This window comes from Microcaecilia unicolor, chromosome 2, assembly GCF_901765095.1.
Source record: "Microcaecilia unicolor chromosome 2, aMicUni1.1, whole genome shotgun sequence".
Classification (NCBI taxonomy): Eukaryota; Metazoa; Chordata; class Amphibia; order Gymnophiona; family Siphonopidae; genus Microcaecilia; species Microcaecilia unicolor.
Genome location: NC_044032.1, coordinates 398,200,475 through 398,215,256, shown reverse-complemented (window position 1 = coordinate 398,215,256; position 14,782 = coordinate 398,200,475). Strand labels below are relative to the sequence as shown.

Sequence of the window (14,782 nt, the reverse complement as noted above, 5' to 3'; positions counted from 1 at the left end):
GAAAAACAATAATCTTGATATTAATCATCTATAATAATATATTCATTTTATTATTCAAAATTTCTGGTCTATTATCATTTTCAAAATCATAACCACTTCTTGCTCATGTAGAATCATTTGTTATATCAATTTTTTACTCTCAAAGGGTTCAGTTGAATTGTCCACGTAACTCTCTAATAAAATTATACCTGAAACAAAATTATTTACTGCCACCGTTAGGTCCCGAAGGGCCTTCCAGATGGTATTCAATGTAACCTCCACGGGAGTCAAAAACTCCAAGTTCATTTCTCATAGGTGTTTAGGAGTGGTTCCGCCGATTCGGGTTCTGCTGTAAATGTCCTCCGTTTCAGCATATACCTCTAACTCACTCCTCCACTCCTTTGGACATGGTGGTTGAATAATTCAGGAGCGATGGAGTTATTTTTTTCCCAGGTCCAAGAGCATCGACGCTCCTTCGCCGGCGCTAATCAAAAAACTCGCCAACCCTTTCATCTGTGGCCAGTTCGTCGCGCAGCAGTCCCGCACTTGCTGCTCAGGGGATAAAACGCTGGCCATCGGCGGCTGACCGCCAGTTGTCCCCTTCCTCTCAGTTAAGGTAACTGCAATTGCAGAGAGGAAATTTACGTAAAGAAGACGAAACTTCAGAAGGCAGCTGGGCCAATGGGCATACGAACTTCAAGTCACCAGCTTAACACTCTCCCATGGTGCATGCTAACTCATCAGTTGCCAGACCACACAACTACTGTTTGTTATCAATAAACAAAGCTAAACAGCCCTGTGACCCAAAAGAAGTAAGAAAAGTCATGGAGAAAAAGAATTCTCCTGTTTTGAAAGGCAGGACTTTCATACATAAAACTTTACAAGTTCATTCAAGGGGGTGGATATAGAACAACTGAGTCCATATTATTTAACAACATTGGGAAAACAAGTGATAGATTTGTTTAAAGTGGTTGGTTGCTTTAATTGCAGTCACTGTACTACTTGCCAAATAACTGGGGCCAAATGACCTGGCCAACAATAGCTAGTTTGGAGCACAGAGATCGTTCGGGAAGGACTCAAATCTCTGGTTCAGATACAGCTTCCTACATATGAAAAGGGAGAGAAAGACTATGAGGCTCATTTTCAAAGAACTTAAGACTTACACAGTTACATAGTAACTTTATGGAAGTGCTTTTAAAGTATGACTCTGTGTAAAACAGAGGAGTTCAATAAGTGGCTTGAAGCCTGGTCTAAAGAAGATTTTAGATACATAGGAGTAGTAGGATGAGGCAGTACGTGGAAAAATAGAAGCTGTACTGTAATGATAGGCTACATCTTTCTATGACAGGAAAAATGACCATTGGGAATAAATTCAGACAGTTTATTTCTAGACATTTAAACTAGAGGATGGGGGTGACAAAAGGAAGCAAGGAAATTCAGAAAGTCACCCCCAGGAAAAACATGACAGCAGTGAGGAAGGCAACGTTAATATAGAAAACCATCTAAACTCACTTAACACATGAAAAACAATGAGTACAAATGCTCATGGCCTAAGTAGAAAGGTTCAAGATTTGCAAGACCGGATGTCTGAGGAAGACTTGGATATTGCAGCAGAGACATGGTTCAATGATTCCCATGAATGGGATGCGACCATACCAGGCTATAGTCTTTTTAGGAAGAATAGGGAGGGCAGAAAAGGTGAGGAGTGCCACTGTATGTGAAAACTAATATCAGAGTGGCAAAAATGTAGTGAAGCTAGGGAAAGGAAGAACTATATTGATCATCCTGAAAGAGAAGATGGAAAAGGCATAACATGGGTGTTTATAGACCTCCAGCATAATTGGAGAACATGGACAAGGATCTGATCGAAGATATCTATAAATTTGGAATGAAAAGGGATTTGCTGTTGTTGGGAGATTTTGACTTGCCTGTGAATTGGAATGTCCCACCAGCAGAATCAGAAAGAACCAGAGACTCTGTGCCTGCCAAAGTGCTTTTGCTCAAACAAATGTTGGCGGAACCCACAAGGGAAGGGCTGACTGGATCTAGTGCTCACAAAATGGAGGAGGAGTTTTCAGCCTCCAGGTGGGTGCCCCAACTATGCAATAATGATCTTCACATGATATGGTTTGATATAAGAGTAAAAACAGAGTGCAGACGCACAAAACTCAAAGTACTGGATTTTAAACATGCTGATTTTGGGCATATTTCTTTCCTCTAGGGCATACAGAAAGTGTTGTACTTTGTATCCCTTGACATTTTAACAGGGTGGATTAGGATTCCTTGGGGTAGCAGAAATCAACTATTGTTGGAATTGGAAGTGTAGAGGGTGGTGTTGAGGGGGGTTATTATAGCTGCTCGCTGTTCTTATTGTTTTCTATTTGTAATTTATACACAACAGTTGAAAAGCATATTGTTCCTTTTTATACTTTAATAAAAAGATTTAAATATAAAATCATAATTGTTCGAGACTCCATGGAGACGGGGCAGGGACGGGGACAGAACCTGTGGGGATGGGGTGGGGACAGCGAAAGAACCCACGGGAATGGGATGGGGACGGGGCCAAACTTTATCCCAGTGTCATTCTCTATCTAAGATAAGAGATCCTTCGAATGCAAGGAAAACAAATTACGTGTATACAGTTCTGTCTTACAGCCCGTGCTAGAGGCCACTAGTGTCAGACTAGCACCCACTTTTACCCAGCACCCATGATCAGAGGGTGTCTGGCACGAGCGTACAGGAAATTCCACAGAGCTCATTTAAAATATATTTAAACTAGTAAAAAAGGCCCGTTTCTGTTTGAAAGGAAACGGGTGCTAGCAATGTTTTCCTCTGAGTGTGTATGTTTGAGAGAGTGTATGTGAGAGTGACTGTGTGAGAGAGGCTTCTGTTCCTGCTGCTGTGCATTCCCTGTGTTATGCTGATTCGCTGCTCCCTGTATCATGGCTCCGCCCCTCTCCCTTCTACTGGCCAATCTGGTGTGGGTTGTGTGACGTCACTATTATCTACTCCAACTCCAGACCATCTCCAAGGGATCCACGGTTCCAGGCAGCCTCAGAATGTTGGAGGTGAGAATTATTATATAGGATGTAGCTCCCCGGTATTCCGCCCATAGTGCTATGATCTAATGGTGCAAATAGCACCTTAACTCTATGCCAGCTTGAAGTTGGCGTGAAAGTTAAAGCACTTCCTCCCCCCCCCCCCCCATCCATGGGAGGCAGCCTGGGCTGCAAACATCAGTCCTGGGGGTTCTGTGGACCCCAGGACCCTCCAATGACTGAGGCCCTGGTGGCCTATTGCCCCCCCCCCCCCAAGCCCAGGGGGACTGGAGGTCCAGTGGACCTCTAGACCCCCCCCCCCCCCCCCCGACACAAAATGTAATCCCCTGCTAGCCCAGTGGGCTACATACAACCACCCGCCCTGATGGTCTAGCGGCCCCTCTCTCACACACTCTCCCCAAACTATACTTTGCAGTAAGTACTGACGAGGAGGGAATAGCACTCCCTACTCCTTCCAGCGCCATGCCCTGCCCAACCATCCTGGATTACGCTGGGTGGGGCTTACCTACCAGGCACAATCCTCACGCACTTTCCCCTGATGATCAATGCTAATAACGCACCTAAATTTGCATGCTATTAGCATTGATCAATGGAGAGTTAATTCCCCGTGCTGTTCTAGCGCTATTTTTAGGGCGCTACTTCAGAACAGCACAGGGAATTGATCATCGGAGCCTTAGTGTCTGAACTGCTACCAGAGATGAGCCGTTCGGGCCAACAAATAGTGTACATGAAACCATGAAAAGAAGTGAAGGCAAAAACAGTACAAGAAGTCAAGAATCCAAAACAAGAAGCCAAGCTCCAAAGAACAAGAGGTATGAAAACCTATAGATTTGTATGCCTCATACGAAAAAAAAAATTTGTGTCATTCATGGCTTTATTTAGTCCCTATTTTACATGTGAACAAAGAAAACCCTTACCTCTGAGATGAGGAGAACGTGGCACAAGACTTCATATCTAAGGAGGGGTCTGCCAAGTCCAGTTCAAATATCTCCAGAGAGGCATTTGTACTGAAGGTAGCATCCAACTGTTGAGCAGACGTACCTATTCACAATACAAAAAAAAAAAAAAAATGAAGTGGCCCACTGTAAAATTATTTACAATTATAGTATACAGAGGTACGATAGTACATTAAATAAACTTAAGAAACAGCCTGTTCTGTAACAAATTTAAGGCATATTGATGGAGTCTCAGTCAATCAATGAACTTTGTTCAAAAAGGACATTTTCTCATCATGACCATGGAAGAAATCTTTATTGAATAAGACCCACTATATCGTGACCTTTGAGGAGAGAAACTGAATTATCAAAAGGGAGATTTTCTAAAGATTCAGGCACCTAACTTAGAGTTCTATTTACTAAGCCGCACTGTAGGCGTGCTAACTTTTTAGCGTGCGCTAACAATAAAGACATCCATTATACTCCTATGGGTGTCTTTAGCGTTAGCACATGCTAAGTTTTAGTGCACACTAAAAAGTTTGTGCGCCAACAGCACAACTTAATAAACAGAGCCTTTAAGGAGCAGCTTAGTGGTTAGTGCAGTGGACTTTGATCCTGGGGAACTGGGTTCGATTCCCAATGCAGCTCCTTGTGACTCTGGGCAAGTCACCTAACCTTCCACTGCCCCAAGTACAAATTAGTACCTGCATATATGTAAACCGCTTTGAATGTAGTTGGAAAAAAACAAAACAAAAATAGAAAGGCGGTATATCAAGTCCCATTCCCCTCACTTTCCCTTAAGCACCTAGATCTATAACAATTCACTTAATGCAGACCTCCTAGATTTGCATCAAAAGTGGGCAGGATCAGTTCAAGAAGAACAACTTTGAAAGTCAGCTCTCCAAAATTTAGGAGAATTTTGAACTGAAAGACCTACGTCAGATGTATAAAAATTAAGAAACCGGATCAAGCATTCATCTTTCTTTAAAAAATGGCCAGCAACTTCAGCATTTTGAAATGTCTCGACATATCTCATTACCAAGGCCTAATCTGTATGTATTATTTGCTGTGTCAATTTTGGTCAACAGTCCCAGATTATACTCCTTAAAATGTTCTGCTTTGAGGGGTGAGACTGCAGAGAAGGATAGTCACATATTTTTTAAATGATTTAAAATAAAAATAGAGCAAAGCAGAGATTTTAAAGCAGATTTGCTGATGTTATAGTGAGAAACAATAATGCCCAGTGACACATCTCACCTGTAGCCAGGTAAATGGGATGATGGTGAGCAGGACTCCATGCCTGCATAGCAGTGCGCTCTATCTCCTTCAACTTCATCCTACAAAAAAAATAAAAAATGGTTCAGTAATTATAGCAAATAGTGGAAATACTATGCAAGCACATTATAAAATCACATAATAATCATGTAAGGCTGAGCTAGGAAGCGAGCATGGGTGAAGTCGCTCCCAGGGCTTCCTCTAGGTTATTTTCACCCTTAATATTGCTTTGAAACAGCACAAGATCAGAAGACCTTCACTTTTCTTCTATTTAGAATTTTTCCCAAACTTTGGCTGCAAAACCACCCCCGCAAACAGGGAAAAAAAAACCGCAGCACAGAGACCAAGTTGGTAGAATCTGAGTTTGGCCTAGGTGGCTGAGACTGTCTCAGAAGAATGGCTGGTGATTGATCTACTACGGGGGCCACTTACAAGACATTGGGCTCATTTTCAAAGCACTTAGACTTACTAATTTCCATAGGTTACTATGGAACTTTGTAAGTCTAAGTGCTTTGAAAATATGCCTCATTGTGAGCAAGATAGACTCAATGGATGCCAGGATGGAGAATATGGCCTATCAACGATGGATCTTTGATTTAGAAGACCCAGACCACTATGCAAGCATGATTAGAACAGCTCAAGGAAAAGTTGGATGACCTCAAAAACTGTTCTCACCATTGCAATCTACAATTGGTGGGCTTATCTGAGCCTGTCAAGGATGGCAAGCTTCAGGGATTTCTGGAAAACTGGTTAGTGCAAACTTTGCAATTACCATCAATAGTGGGGCCCTTATACATAGAACAGGTGCAATGATTTAGTCGGGTGGAAGATGGTTTCCGCAGGCCCAGAGTGGTTACTTTTAAAATTATTAAGTTATGTTGATAAGGTGGAAATTATGCAAGCCTTCTGAGCAAAAGGACCAGTAAAATATGAAAACTATACAATCTTATGTTTCCAAGACTTTTAGCCAAGGTGGCCACTAGGCGTAAGGAATTTACTACTACATCAAAAAGAAGGAGCACTAACCGGTGGTTATTAATCAAATTTTTAGAACGTGTAGGTGAGGAATGGATCACTAATGAAGACAGGTAGGGTGGCAGGCCAATACGGACCGCATTAAATGCGAGAGTCAGAGTTTTAAATAGAATCTGTTGTTCCAATTGGTAACCATATGGAATAGAAGAGAAACATGATCATAGTGATGAGCAAGGCAGTGGAGTCTAAAAGCTGTATTTTGTAGAGACTGTAGTTTCTTCAGATGAGTATGAGTACGACCTAGGTTAACTATATTACCATAATCTAGTCTAGTGGTCAATAGAGAAAGAATAAGTGAGTGAGTGAAATGTAGGCTGATCAAATACCTCCTAATCGTAGCAGGCAAAGAACAGAAAAACCAGACTTGCACACAGAAGGTATCCGGTGGGGGGGGGGGGGGGGGGGAGGAGGAAGGAAAGCTGGGAATCAAGAATGACACAAAGATAAATGGAAGGAGTCAGTGGGTTGTACTATGGTTCCAAAAAGGGTTAAATGGGATATTTGGGCAGGGTAACTTACCAGTAAGCCAACATGGGGGGTGTGGGGGGGGGAGGAAGAGTACTGAACCCCGAGGAACACCACAGACTAGAGAACGAGAAATGGATGTAGAAGACGAGGTAATGACCTTGTATAAGCAGCCCAAGAGAAAAAGAATCAAACCAAGACAGAACTGTTCCCTTTATACCAATTGAAGAAAGATGGGGAAGCAAGAGGGTGCGATCCACCAAATGCACCGGATAAATCTAGTGAAACAGCTAAGACTACCTTATGATTGTCTAGATGCGAGTCTCTGTACTATAATGTGACCTAAAGACAGATTATTTAGGATGGAGGGGCAAGGATTTTTTGGAAATTGAAGATGTTTGGTAGAAGACATTTTTTTTCCAGAAGTTTTGAGAGTGCGCAAAAATTGGACACTGTTGGTAATTGGCAGGGACTTGAGGATCTCATAAAGGTTTGTTCAGGGTGGAATGGACCAATGCAGTTTTCCACAGGGTAGGGACCTGACCAGACAAGAGATTACTGTTAACCAAAGACAAAAGTTTGGGTGAAAGGTTCAGTTTAATGATTTTTCAGCCAACAAGAGGGGAAAGGATCATGTGGACATGTAGTAGCCCTCATAGAGGACAGTGTTTTTATCAGTGAAAACAAGGTCAGGGGTTGAAATGATAAATTTGGCTGGGAATTACATGGGGAGGATGGTGCAAAAGAGGATATTTATGGGCCTTGTGGGTCCAACATTGGGGAATCAGTGATAGAAGAGGTGGCCATAGACGAGAATTTAAAAGATCTGTAACCTTAGAAGTAAAAGCAGGGAGATAAAGTATCAGCTGAAGGGCTTAAGAGACTCTTGGTAGTATGTGGGGAAGTGGTCAGGCTACGCAAAGTGGAGTACAGCGCATAGAGGGGAAAACATAGCTTATGGGACTCATTTTCAAAGCATTTAAACTTACGAAGTTACATACTAATCTATGGAACATTGTAAGTCTAAGTGCTTTGGAAATGAGCCCCTATGTGTCCCATAAGAAGAAAATGAGAGATCAAGAGATTTTGAGACTACAATGCCAGGTGAGAAAGGACAGGGTGACATTTGGACAGCATCCTAATGCACTAGCAAATCTCCTGGCAACTCAAACAGCATTGAATGAACTTTTACACCAAGGTGCTACCAAATTACTGTTATATTATAAACACCATCTTTTCCTGCATAGGAATAAAAGTGGCAAATTGTTGGCCCATTTAGTGAAGACTGAAAAAAAGTTCTTCAAAATGTTTACAACTTCGGGGCCCCAATGGCAAATAGGGTAACCTCAGACACTGCATAATGCGATATTTAAGCAATATTATGGATCTTTCTATGTGCCACAGGTTGGTGAACCTTTGAATGGAACCTAAGATTTCCGAAAAACAGAGGACACTTTTAATGAGCCCATTTCTGAAGGGGAACTTACCTTAGAATTGCAAAAAGCCCCAGGCCTCATGGTTATCGGCTGAATTTTACAAACTTCTTTCTAATAAAATTGGGGCTCCCTTGTTTAATTTGTTCAATTGCATGGTTCAGTCCAAGGTTTTGACACATTTTATTGAAACCTGGACAAGACCCTTGTTCTCCAGAGACTTATCATCCCATTTCTCTGTCAAATTTTGGCCAATATTTTAGAAAACAGTTTAATGTCAATCGGCTCTACCAGGTTTTACCTAGTTTGGTGGAAGAGTCCCAGGTGGCTTTTGTGTGAGGTCTTTACACCACTAAGAACATATAGAGGCATATTTTCAAAGCACTTTGGGAGGCTAAGTTCCATAGGTTTCTATGGAACTTTGGGAGGCTAAGTGCTTTGAAAATGAGCCTCATGGTCTATTTTGACTTTTTCGGAGGAGGTACACAGGTAGGAAATGTCTTCTCTATTCATTAATTTCGATGCAGAGAAGGCATTCTACCAGGTTATATAGGTTCTTCTTTTTGCAGCAGTACAGCAGGATAGATTTTTTTTTAGGGATGCAGTTGATATGTTATATTCAGAACCTAGGGCCTTGATGTGGGTCAATAGGTTGTACTCAGAGCTATTTCATGTCTATTGGGGCACACACCAGGAATGTCCATTATCACCACTTTTATTTATTTTGGTACTAGATCCATTGATACGAGACACCACAACTTATCCTGATATACAGGGGGTGTCTGTTAAGCACTCAGAGTTTAAAATATCAGATTTGTGGATGATCTTCTTATACATCTTACGTGCCCTCAGGCCTCAGAATTGATGGAGGCTCACAGAATATGAAGACTTTTCTGGATTTAATTTAAACTGCTCCAAATCCCTGGTGCTGGCTTCTTCAGAAGTAGTATAGCATGATGGGTGGAAACTTTTCCTTTGAAATGGGCTGCGAATTCTTTTAAATATTTAAGGGTACTACTTTCAACTCATCTAAATTTGCATAAACTTAATCTCTCTCATTTGCCCAATTCCACCTCTGAGGTGTTAGCTACTTAGAAACACTGTCCTCTGGATTTACATGGTACAATTCATTTTTAATTTCCAAGATGGTTATATATGTTGCAATTGCTACATCTCAAAAACTTAAAAAGAGTTTGAAGCTTTTATACCATATGGTATCCAAATTTTGCTGAGGGGAGAAAAAGCCTAGAAGATACTTTTTGGTACTTGGAAGCAAGGAGGAACGGGATTATTAGATCTTAATAAATACAACCAAGCACGTTTGTGTTGTCATCTTGAGGACTGGTTTCTGGACACCTTAACACCTATGCCAGGTGCCAGGCACGACTTTTGCGGGGCCTTTGGCAAGATATGACCTGGTATTGATTCGGAAAGTTCAGGCCCTCACCCTATTCAGGGAAATGCTTTGTTTCTACAAGGTAACAATAATGGGGCTTTTCCTGTTTGGGAAAAGAAGAGTATTTTTTTTGCTTACAGCATGTTTTGCAATCAAATGGTAACAAAACAAAACAACACAAAGAAGTGTCCCCCTAACCACAAATCACACAAAATACAAAAAAGGGGGTAGACCAAATGTATATCCAAACAGCAGGTTTATTCTCACATTAAAAGAACAAATTTTTTTTTTAAAGACTCGACAGTCCTGCTTTTCAGCGCCTGCCTCAGGAGTCAATGTCAATTATCTCTGTATAAACAAAATAAATAATATAAACATTTTGTATCATTGAATCATAATAAAACATATTATGCAAATAAAAATAAAGTATGAAAAACAAAATGTATTACAAAATATAGAACGTATTACAGAATATTAAAGTTGCACATATCTTCAAAAGATATATATATATAAATCAAACATATAAACGGCAAGTGACCATACTCATTGCAAATGCGCAGAACAGACTTCCCTCTCTGTCCCGCCCTCGCGTCAAGACGTCATGACGTCAGAGGGCGGAACAGAGAGGGAAACTGAGTCGAATTGTCGGACGCCGCCTCTGCCGCCTGGAAAGGAACATCGCGTGAAACAACCTCCACCCCATCCCCGCTGCCGCCCCCCTCCGTATCGGGCCCCCTGCACTGACCTGACAGCGCCTCTCACCTCCGTGTGCAAGCGCTGCAGGCAGCAGCAAAGCGATCTGCTGCTGCCTGTAGCGTTTTCACACGGAGGAGAGAGGCGCTGTCAGGTCAGTGCAGGGGGCCCGGCACGGAGGGGGGAGGGAGCGGCGGCGATGAGGGTAGCTGGACATGGGGGGAGGGCAGGGGGGAGAGGCCATGGTTGCTGGACTTGGGGTGAGAGCAGGGCACAGAGGAGGGTCGCTGGATATGGGGGGGAGGATCGGTGAACGGGGTGAGACCAGGGGAGACAGGAGGGATGCAATACTCGCCCGTTTTTACGGGCTTAACGGCTAGTCAAACATATAAACGGCGAGTGACCGTACTCACTCGCAAATGCGCAGTAGAGACCTTCTCTGCCCCGCCCCCACGTCAATACGTGATGACGGGGGGGGGGGGGGCGGAACACAGAGGGTCTGTACTGCGCATTGCTGAGGGAGGGACACCGCCGTCTAACGCTCCCCCCACCCGAGTCGCCGCTGCCACCCACCTTCTACCTGGTCGGGCCCTCGCTCCACTATTGAAACAGCGAGGGTCCGGGAATGCAGCACTGAGCTCTGCTGAGCTGCCGACATCGCCCTTCCTTCTTCTTCTCTGCCTCTGTCCCGCCCTCGACGACGTTACGTCACACGAGGGCGGGACAGGCAGAGAAGAAGAACGAAGGCCGACGTCGGCAGCTCAGCAGAGCTCAGTGCTGCGTTCCCGGACCCCCGCTGTTTCAATAGCGGAGCGAGGGCCCGGCCGGGTGGAAGGTGGGTGGTGACGGCTCGGTGGGGGGGCGCGAACTCGGAGGGGGAGGGGCAGCGGCAAACTCGGCGGTGGGGGCGGGCCTTTCAACCCCCCCTTCCTATAATCAAAGTCTAGTTATATTATAAAATATAAAAGTCATACAAACCTTCAAAATATATATGTATATATAGTGTGTACATTATTAAATATATCATAATAAAGAAACAAAATCAAAAGATAATATAACAACACATGGCCAACTGTAGGGTCACTTATCAATGCAATGTACATAATATACCAGCTGATGATAACACATAAATGGGCTTGAGAATCCAATAATACAGCATCTAATAAGGAATAAGTGAAGAGTAACAACAATTTAATAGATAAACACAATCTCATGACGTGAAGACAGTATCACAAAACAGTTTGAATGTACATATGCATTGATAAGTGACTCTATAGTTGGTCGTTTGTTACATTATCTTTTGATATTTATTATGATATTTAATAGTGTAACCTACATATTAGAAGATATCTACAATTTATGTTTTATAATATATTTTTATATTTATATATATACAACTTTTGAAGATATATGCAACTTTTATGTTCTGTAATTTTTTCACGGAGAGAGTAGTGGATGCTTGGAATGCCCTCCCGCGGGAGGTGGTGGAAATGAAAACGGTAACAGAATTCAAACACGCGTGGGATAAACATAAAGGAATCCTGTTCAGAAGGAATGGATCCTAAGGAGCTTAGCCGAGATTGGGTGGCAGAGCCAGCCAGTGGCGGGAGGCGAGGATAGTGCTGGGCAGACTTATACAGTCTGTGCCAGAGCCAGTGGTGGGAGGCGGGGCTGGTGGTTGGGAGGTGGGGATAGTGCTGGACAGACTTATACGGTCTGTGCCCTGAAGAGGACAGGTACAAATCAAAGTAGGGTATACACAAAAAGTAGCACATATGAGTTTGTCTTGCTGGGCAGACTGGATGGACCATGCAGGTCTTTTTCTGCCGTCATTTACTATGTAATACAGTCTATATTTTTTGTAATATGTTTTTCATACTTTATTTTTATTTGCATATTACAGTGTTTTATTATTTTGTTATGATTAGATACTACTGCTATAAATCATTTCTATAGCGCTACCAGTCGTACACAGTGCTTCACAATTGAACATGAAGAAAATACAGTCCCTGCTCAAAAAGAGCTTACAATCTAAATCAGGACGGACAGATAAGGGTAGGACAGACAGATAAGACACATAGGGAAAAGGGACTATTGAAGAGAGGAAGACAAGATAAGGTTACGAGCAGGTGACAAGTTAGGAATTAAAAGCAGCATCGAACAGGTAGGCCTTTAGCCCGGATTTGAAGGCGGCCAGGGATGGAGCTTGACGTAATGGCTCAGGAAGTCTATTCCAGGCATAAGGTGTGGCGAGATAAAAGGAACGGAGTCTGGAGTTAGCGATGGAGGAGAAATGTTTATACTATTTATGTTATTTATACAGAGATAACTGACATTGACTTCTGAGGCAGGCAAGGTAAGTGCCAAAACAAAGGACTGCGTCAAATCTTTTGATTTTTTTTTATACAAGAATAAGCCTTCTGTTTGGATATACATTTGGTCTACCTCCTACTTCTCTTTGTTTTTTTGCAATCAAATGGTACTAGGTTGCCTTTAGTGGCATGGGGGGGGGGGGGGGGGGGGGGAACCCTGATGCAAGAAAGGGATGTTTTTGCTTATAATCAATTAAAGCATTACCTGCCTATAGGGAAGAAATGCGTGCTAGCTGCTCATCATGAAGAAAAGTTTCAAACTTTTTTTTTTTTATGAAGGTCCAAAGAGACTGACTTTCAGCATCTGAACTACAGAGCCCTTTTAGATATATCTCACCTTAAGAATGTGGAAGCATAGACTACTCATTGGTGCTTGGATTTAAACAGGTCACCTGTCTCTCTGGACCTTCTTAAATTAATTTCACGTATACCGGGATTGGTGGGCAATGCAGATCTATGGAAGTGTCAATTTCATATACTTCATCGGGCATACATTATTCAGGCACAACTATTTCAAACAGGAGGTATAGCATCCCCTCTTTGTCAAAAATGTATGTAAACTCCCAATTCCTTTTTCCATGCTTTTTGGTGGGAGTGCCCCAAGGTGAAATCTTTTTGAAGGGTGATGGTCACCTATTTGGAATACATTTTCGATGCCCCGATTCCGCTGTTGGCAGCAAGCTTTATTTTGGATAGATTTGAGGTGTTTGTGCTGCAAGGTAGGGGGAACCACCCCTAGTATATAAAACAGGTTTGCTGGAGAAAAAAGTGATTTTTACTGTATGGACCAGTGAAAACAGACTACCTTATTGGGGCTGGCATAGTAGACTACATCACTTGATTCTAATGGATAAATATAGGGCTAGGGTGTCTCAAACGGGGAAATAAATTTGATTGTTTGGAACCTTATATCCAAAATCTCTCTCCCAGGGCAAGGCGTTTGGTGCTTAATACTATTTGATGGTGCAGTTAAAGGTGACCAGGAGAGGTATGAGGGCTTTTTTTCTCCACAGTTATTTGGAATCACATCTGACCCACTTGCTTTGTAAGGACTGAGGTAAATATCAGAGTCAAGTCTCCTCTACAGCTGAAGGTATTTTTTGTATATTGGGAGAAGGGTGCTTATTAGGGCATTTCTCTAACTAAATTGGTTATATTTATATGACTCACTTCTCTTTGGAACAGCCAAAACAAAAAAAAAAAGCTTATTTTATTTGTAACCTAGCATCGAGGTGGGGTGGGGGAGAGGAGTTAGGGCAGGTAAGGAAACTAAAAAATACTGAACTCCTAGAGTGTTTGTTAGATTAAATGTACTTTTGTTTTATTCAATATAAATTGTTTTAAAAAGTTGTCTTGTGAGGTGGTAAGGCAGCAAAGAGCATACAGGGAGACTCCAATGTTCAAGATTCTATGAAGGCGGCACTGGGTAGGTAACAGGAATACTTGAGCTTTCTGTTACAAATTACAAGGAAACTTCTTATTGTTTGTGGATTCCTGATGAAAACACTCATGTCGACACATGGCCCATATAAAATCTGTTCCCATGCATTTTTTTTTAATAGAGACTTTTACAGTTTCAACCATTTCTTCTGGGTATATTGTTTGATATATAAAGAATATTTGCGTGGGGAGAAAGTCCCACTACACAAGAGAAATGCAGTTTGACGCTCTTTTGGAAAGGATTTCACATTAAAAGTTAAGACATTTTAATCCTCACTAGTTTATATAAACTCCTAACATAAGCATTTCAGCTTACCTCTGAATTCATTTCAGCGTGATTATTTTAACAAGCATCTCCATTATTCTAAACTAGAAGGTAAACAATGTAAAATGTGTTATGTAAGTTCTTCCATTTTCCTATACATTAAACCCTTTCTTTCATCATCTCTCCTTTGTATCTGTGCATCCAAACAATGCAACATTAATGGCTCTCACTAGGAAGCCTCTCTTAGCAGTAACTTTAAAACAAAGGGCAATGTGACATGTTCCTCATTCTGACATCACTGTATGCAAATCATCAGACTTTATATTTTCTCAATTGTTTTAGTTCACTGTATAATCAAATAAAGTCCTGGATTTTTTATAAAGCAGTAATGGCACAATATAGGTCTATGGTTAAGGGTGTAAAGAAATCATTTTA

General features: G+C 41.9%; 1 protein-coding gene across 6 annotated transcripts in view; it reads right to left on the bottom strand.

Moving 5' to 3' along the window:
- Positions 1-14,782, bottom strand: part of SEC31A (SEC31 homolog A, COPII coat complex component) — a 213,265-nt gene that overhangs the window by 186,500 nt on the left and 11,983 nt on the right. For all 6 annotated transcript variants that reach the window (XM_030190615.1, XM_030190616.1, XM_030190617.1 and 3 more), the window contains exons 2-3: positions 5,231-5,310; positions 3,956-4,079 (exon numbers count right to left, since the gene is read on the bottom strand). In XM_030190615.1, coding sequence (XP_030046475.1) covers positions 3,956-4,079; positions 5,231-5,309 — 203 coding nt within the window. In that variant the 5' untranslated portion in view covers position 5,310. The remainder of the gene's footprint in view (positions 1-3,955; positions 4,080-5,230; positions 5,311-14,782) is intronic.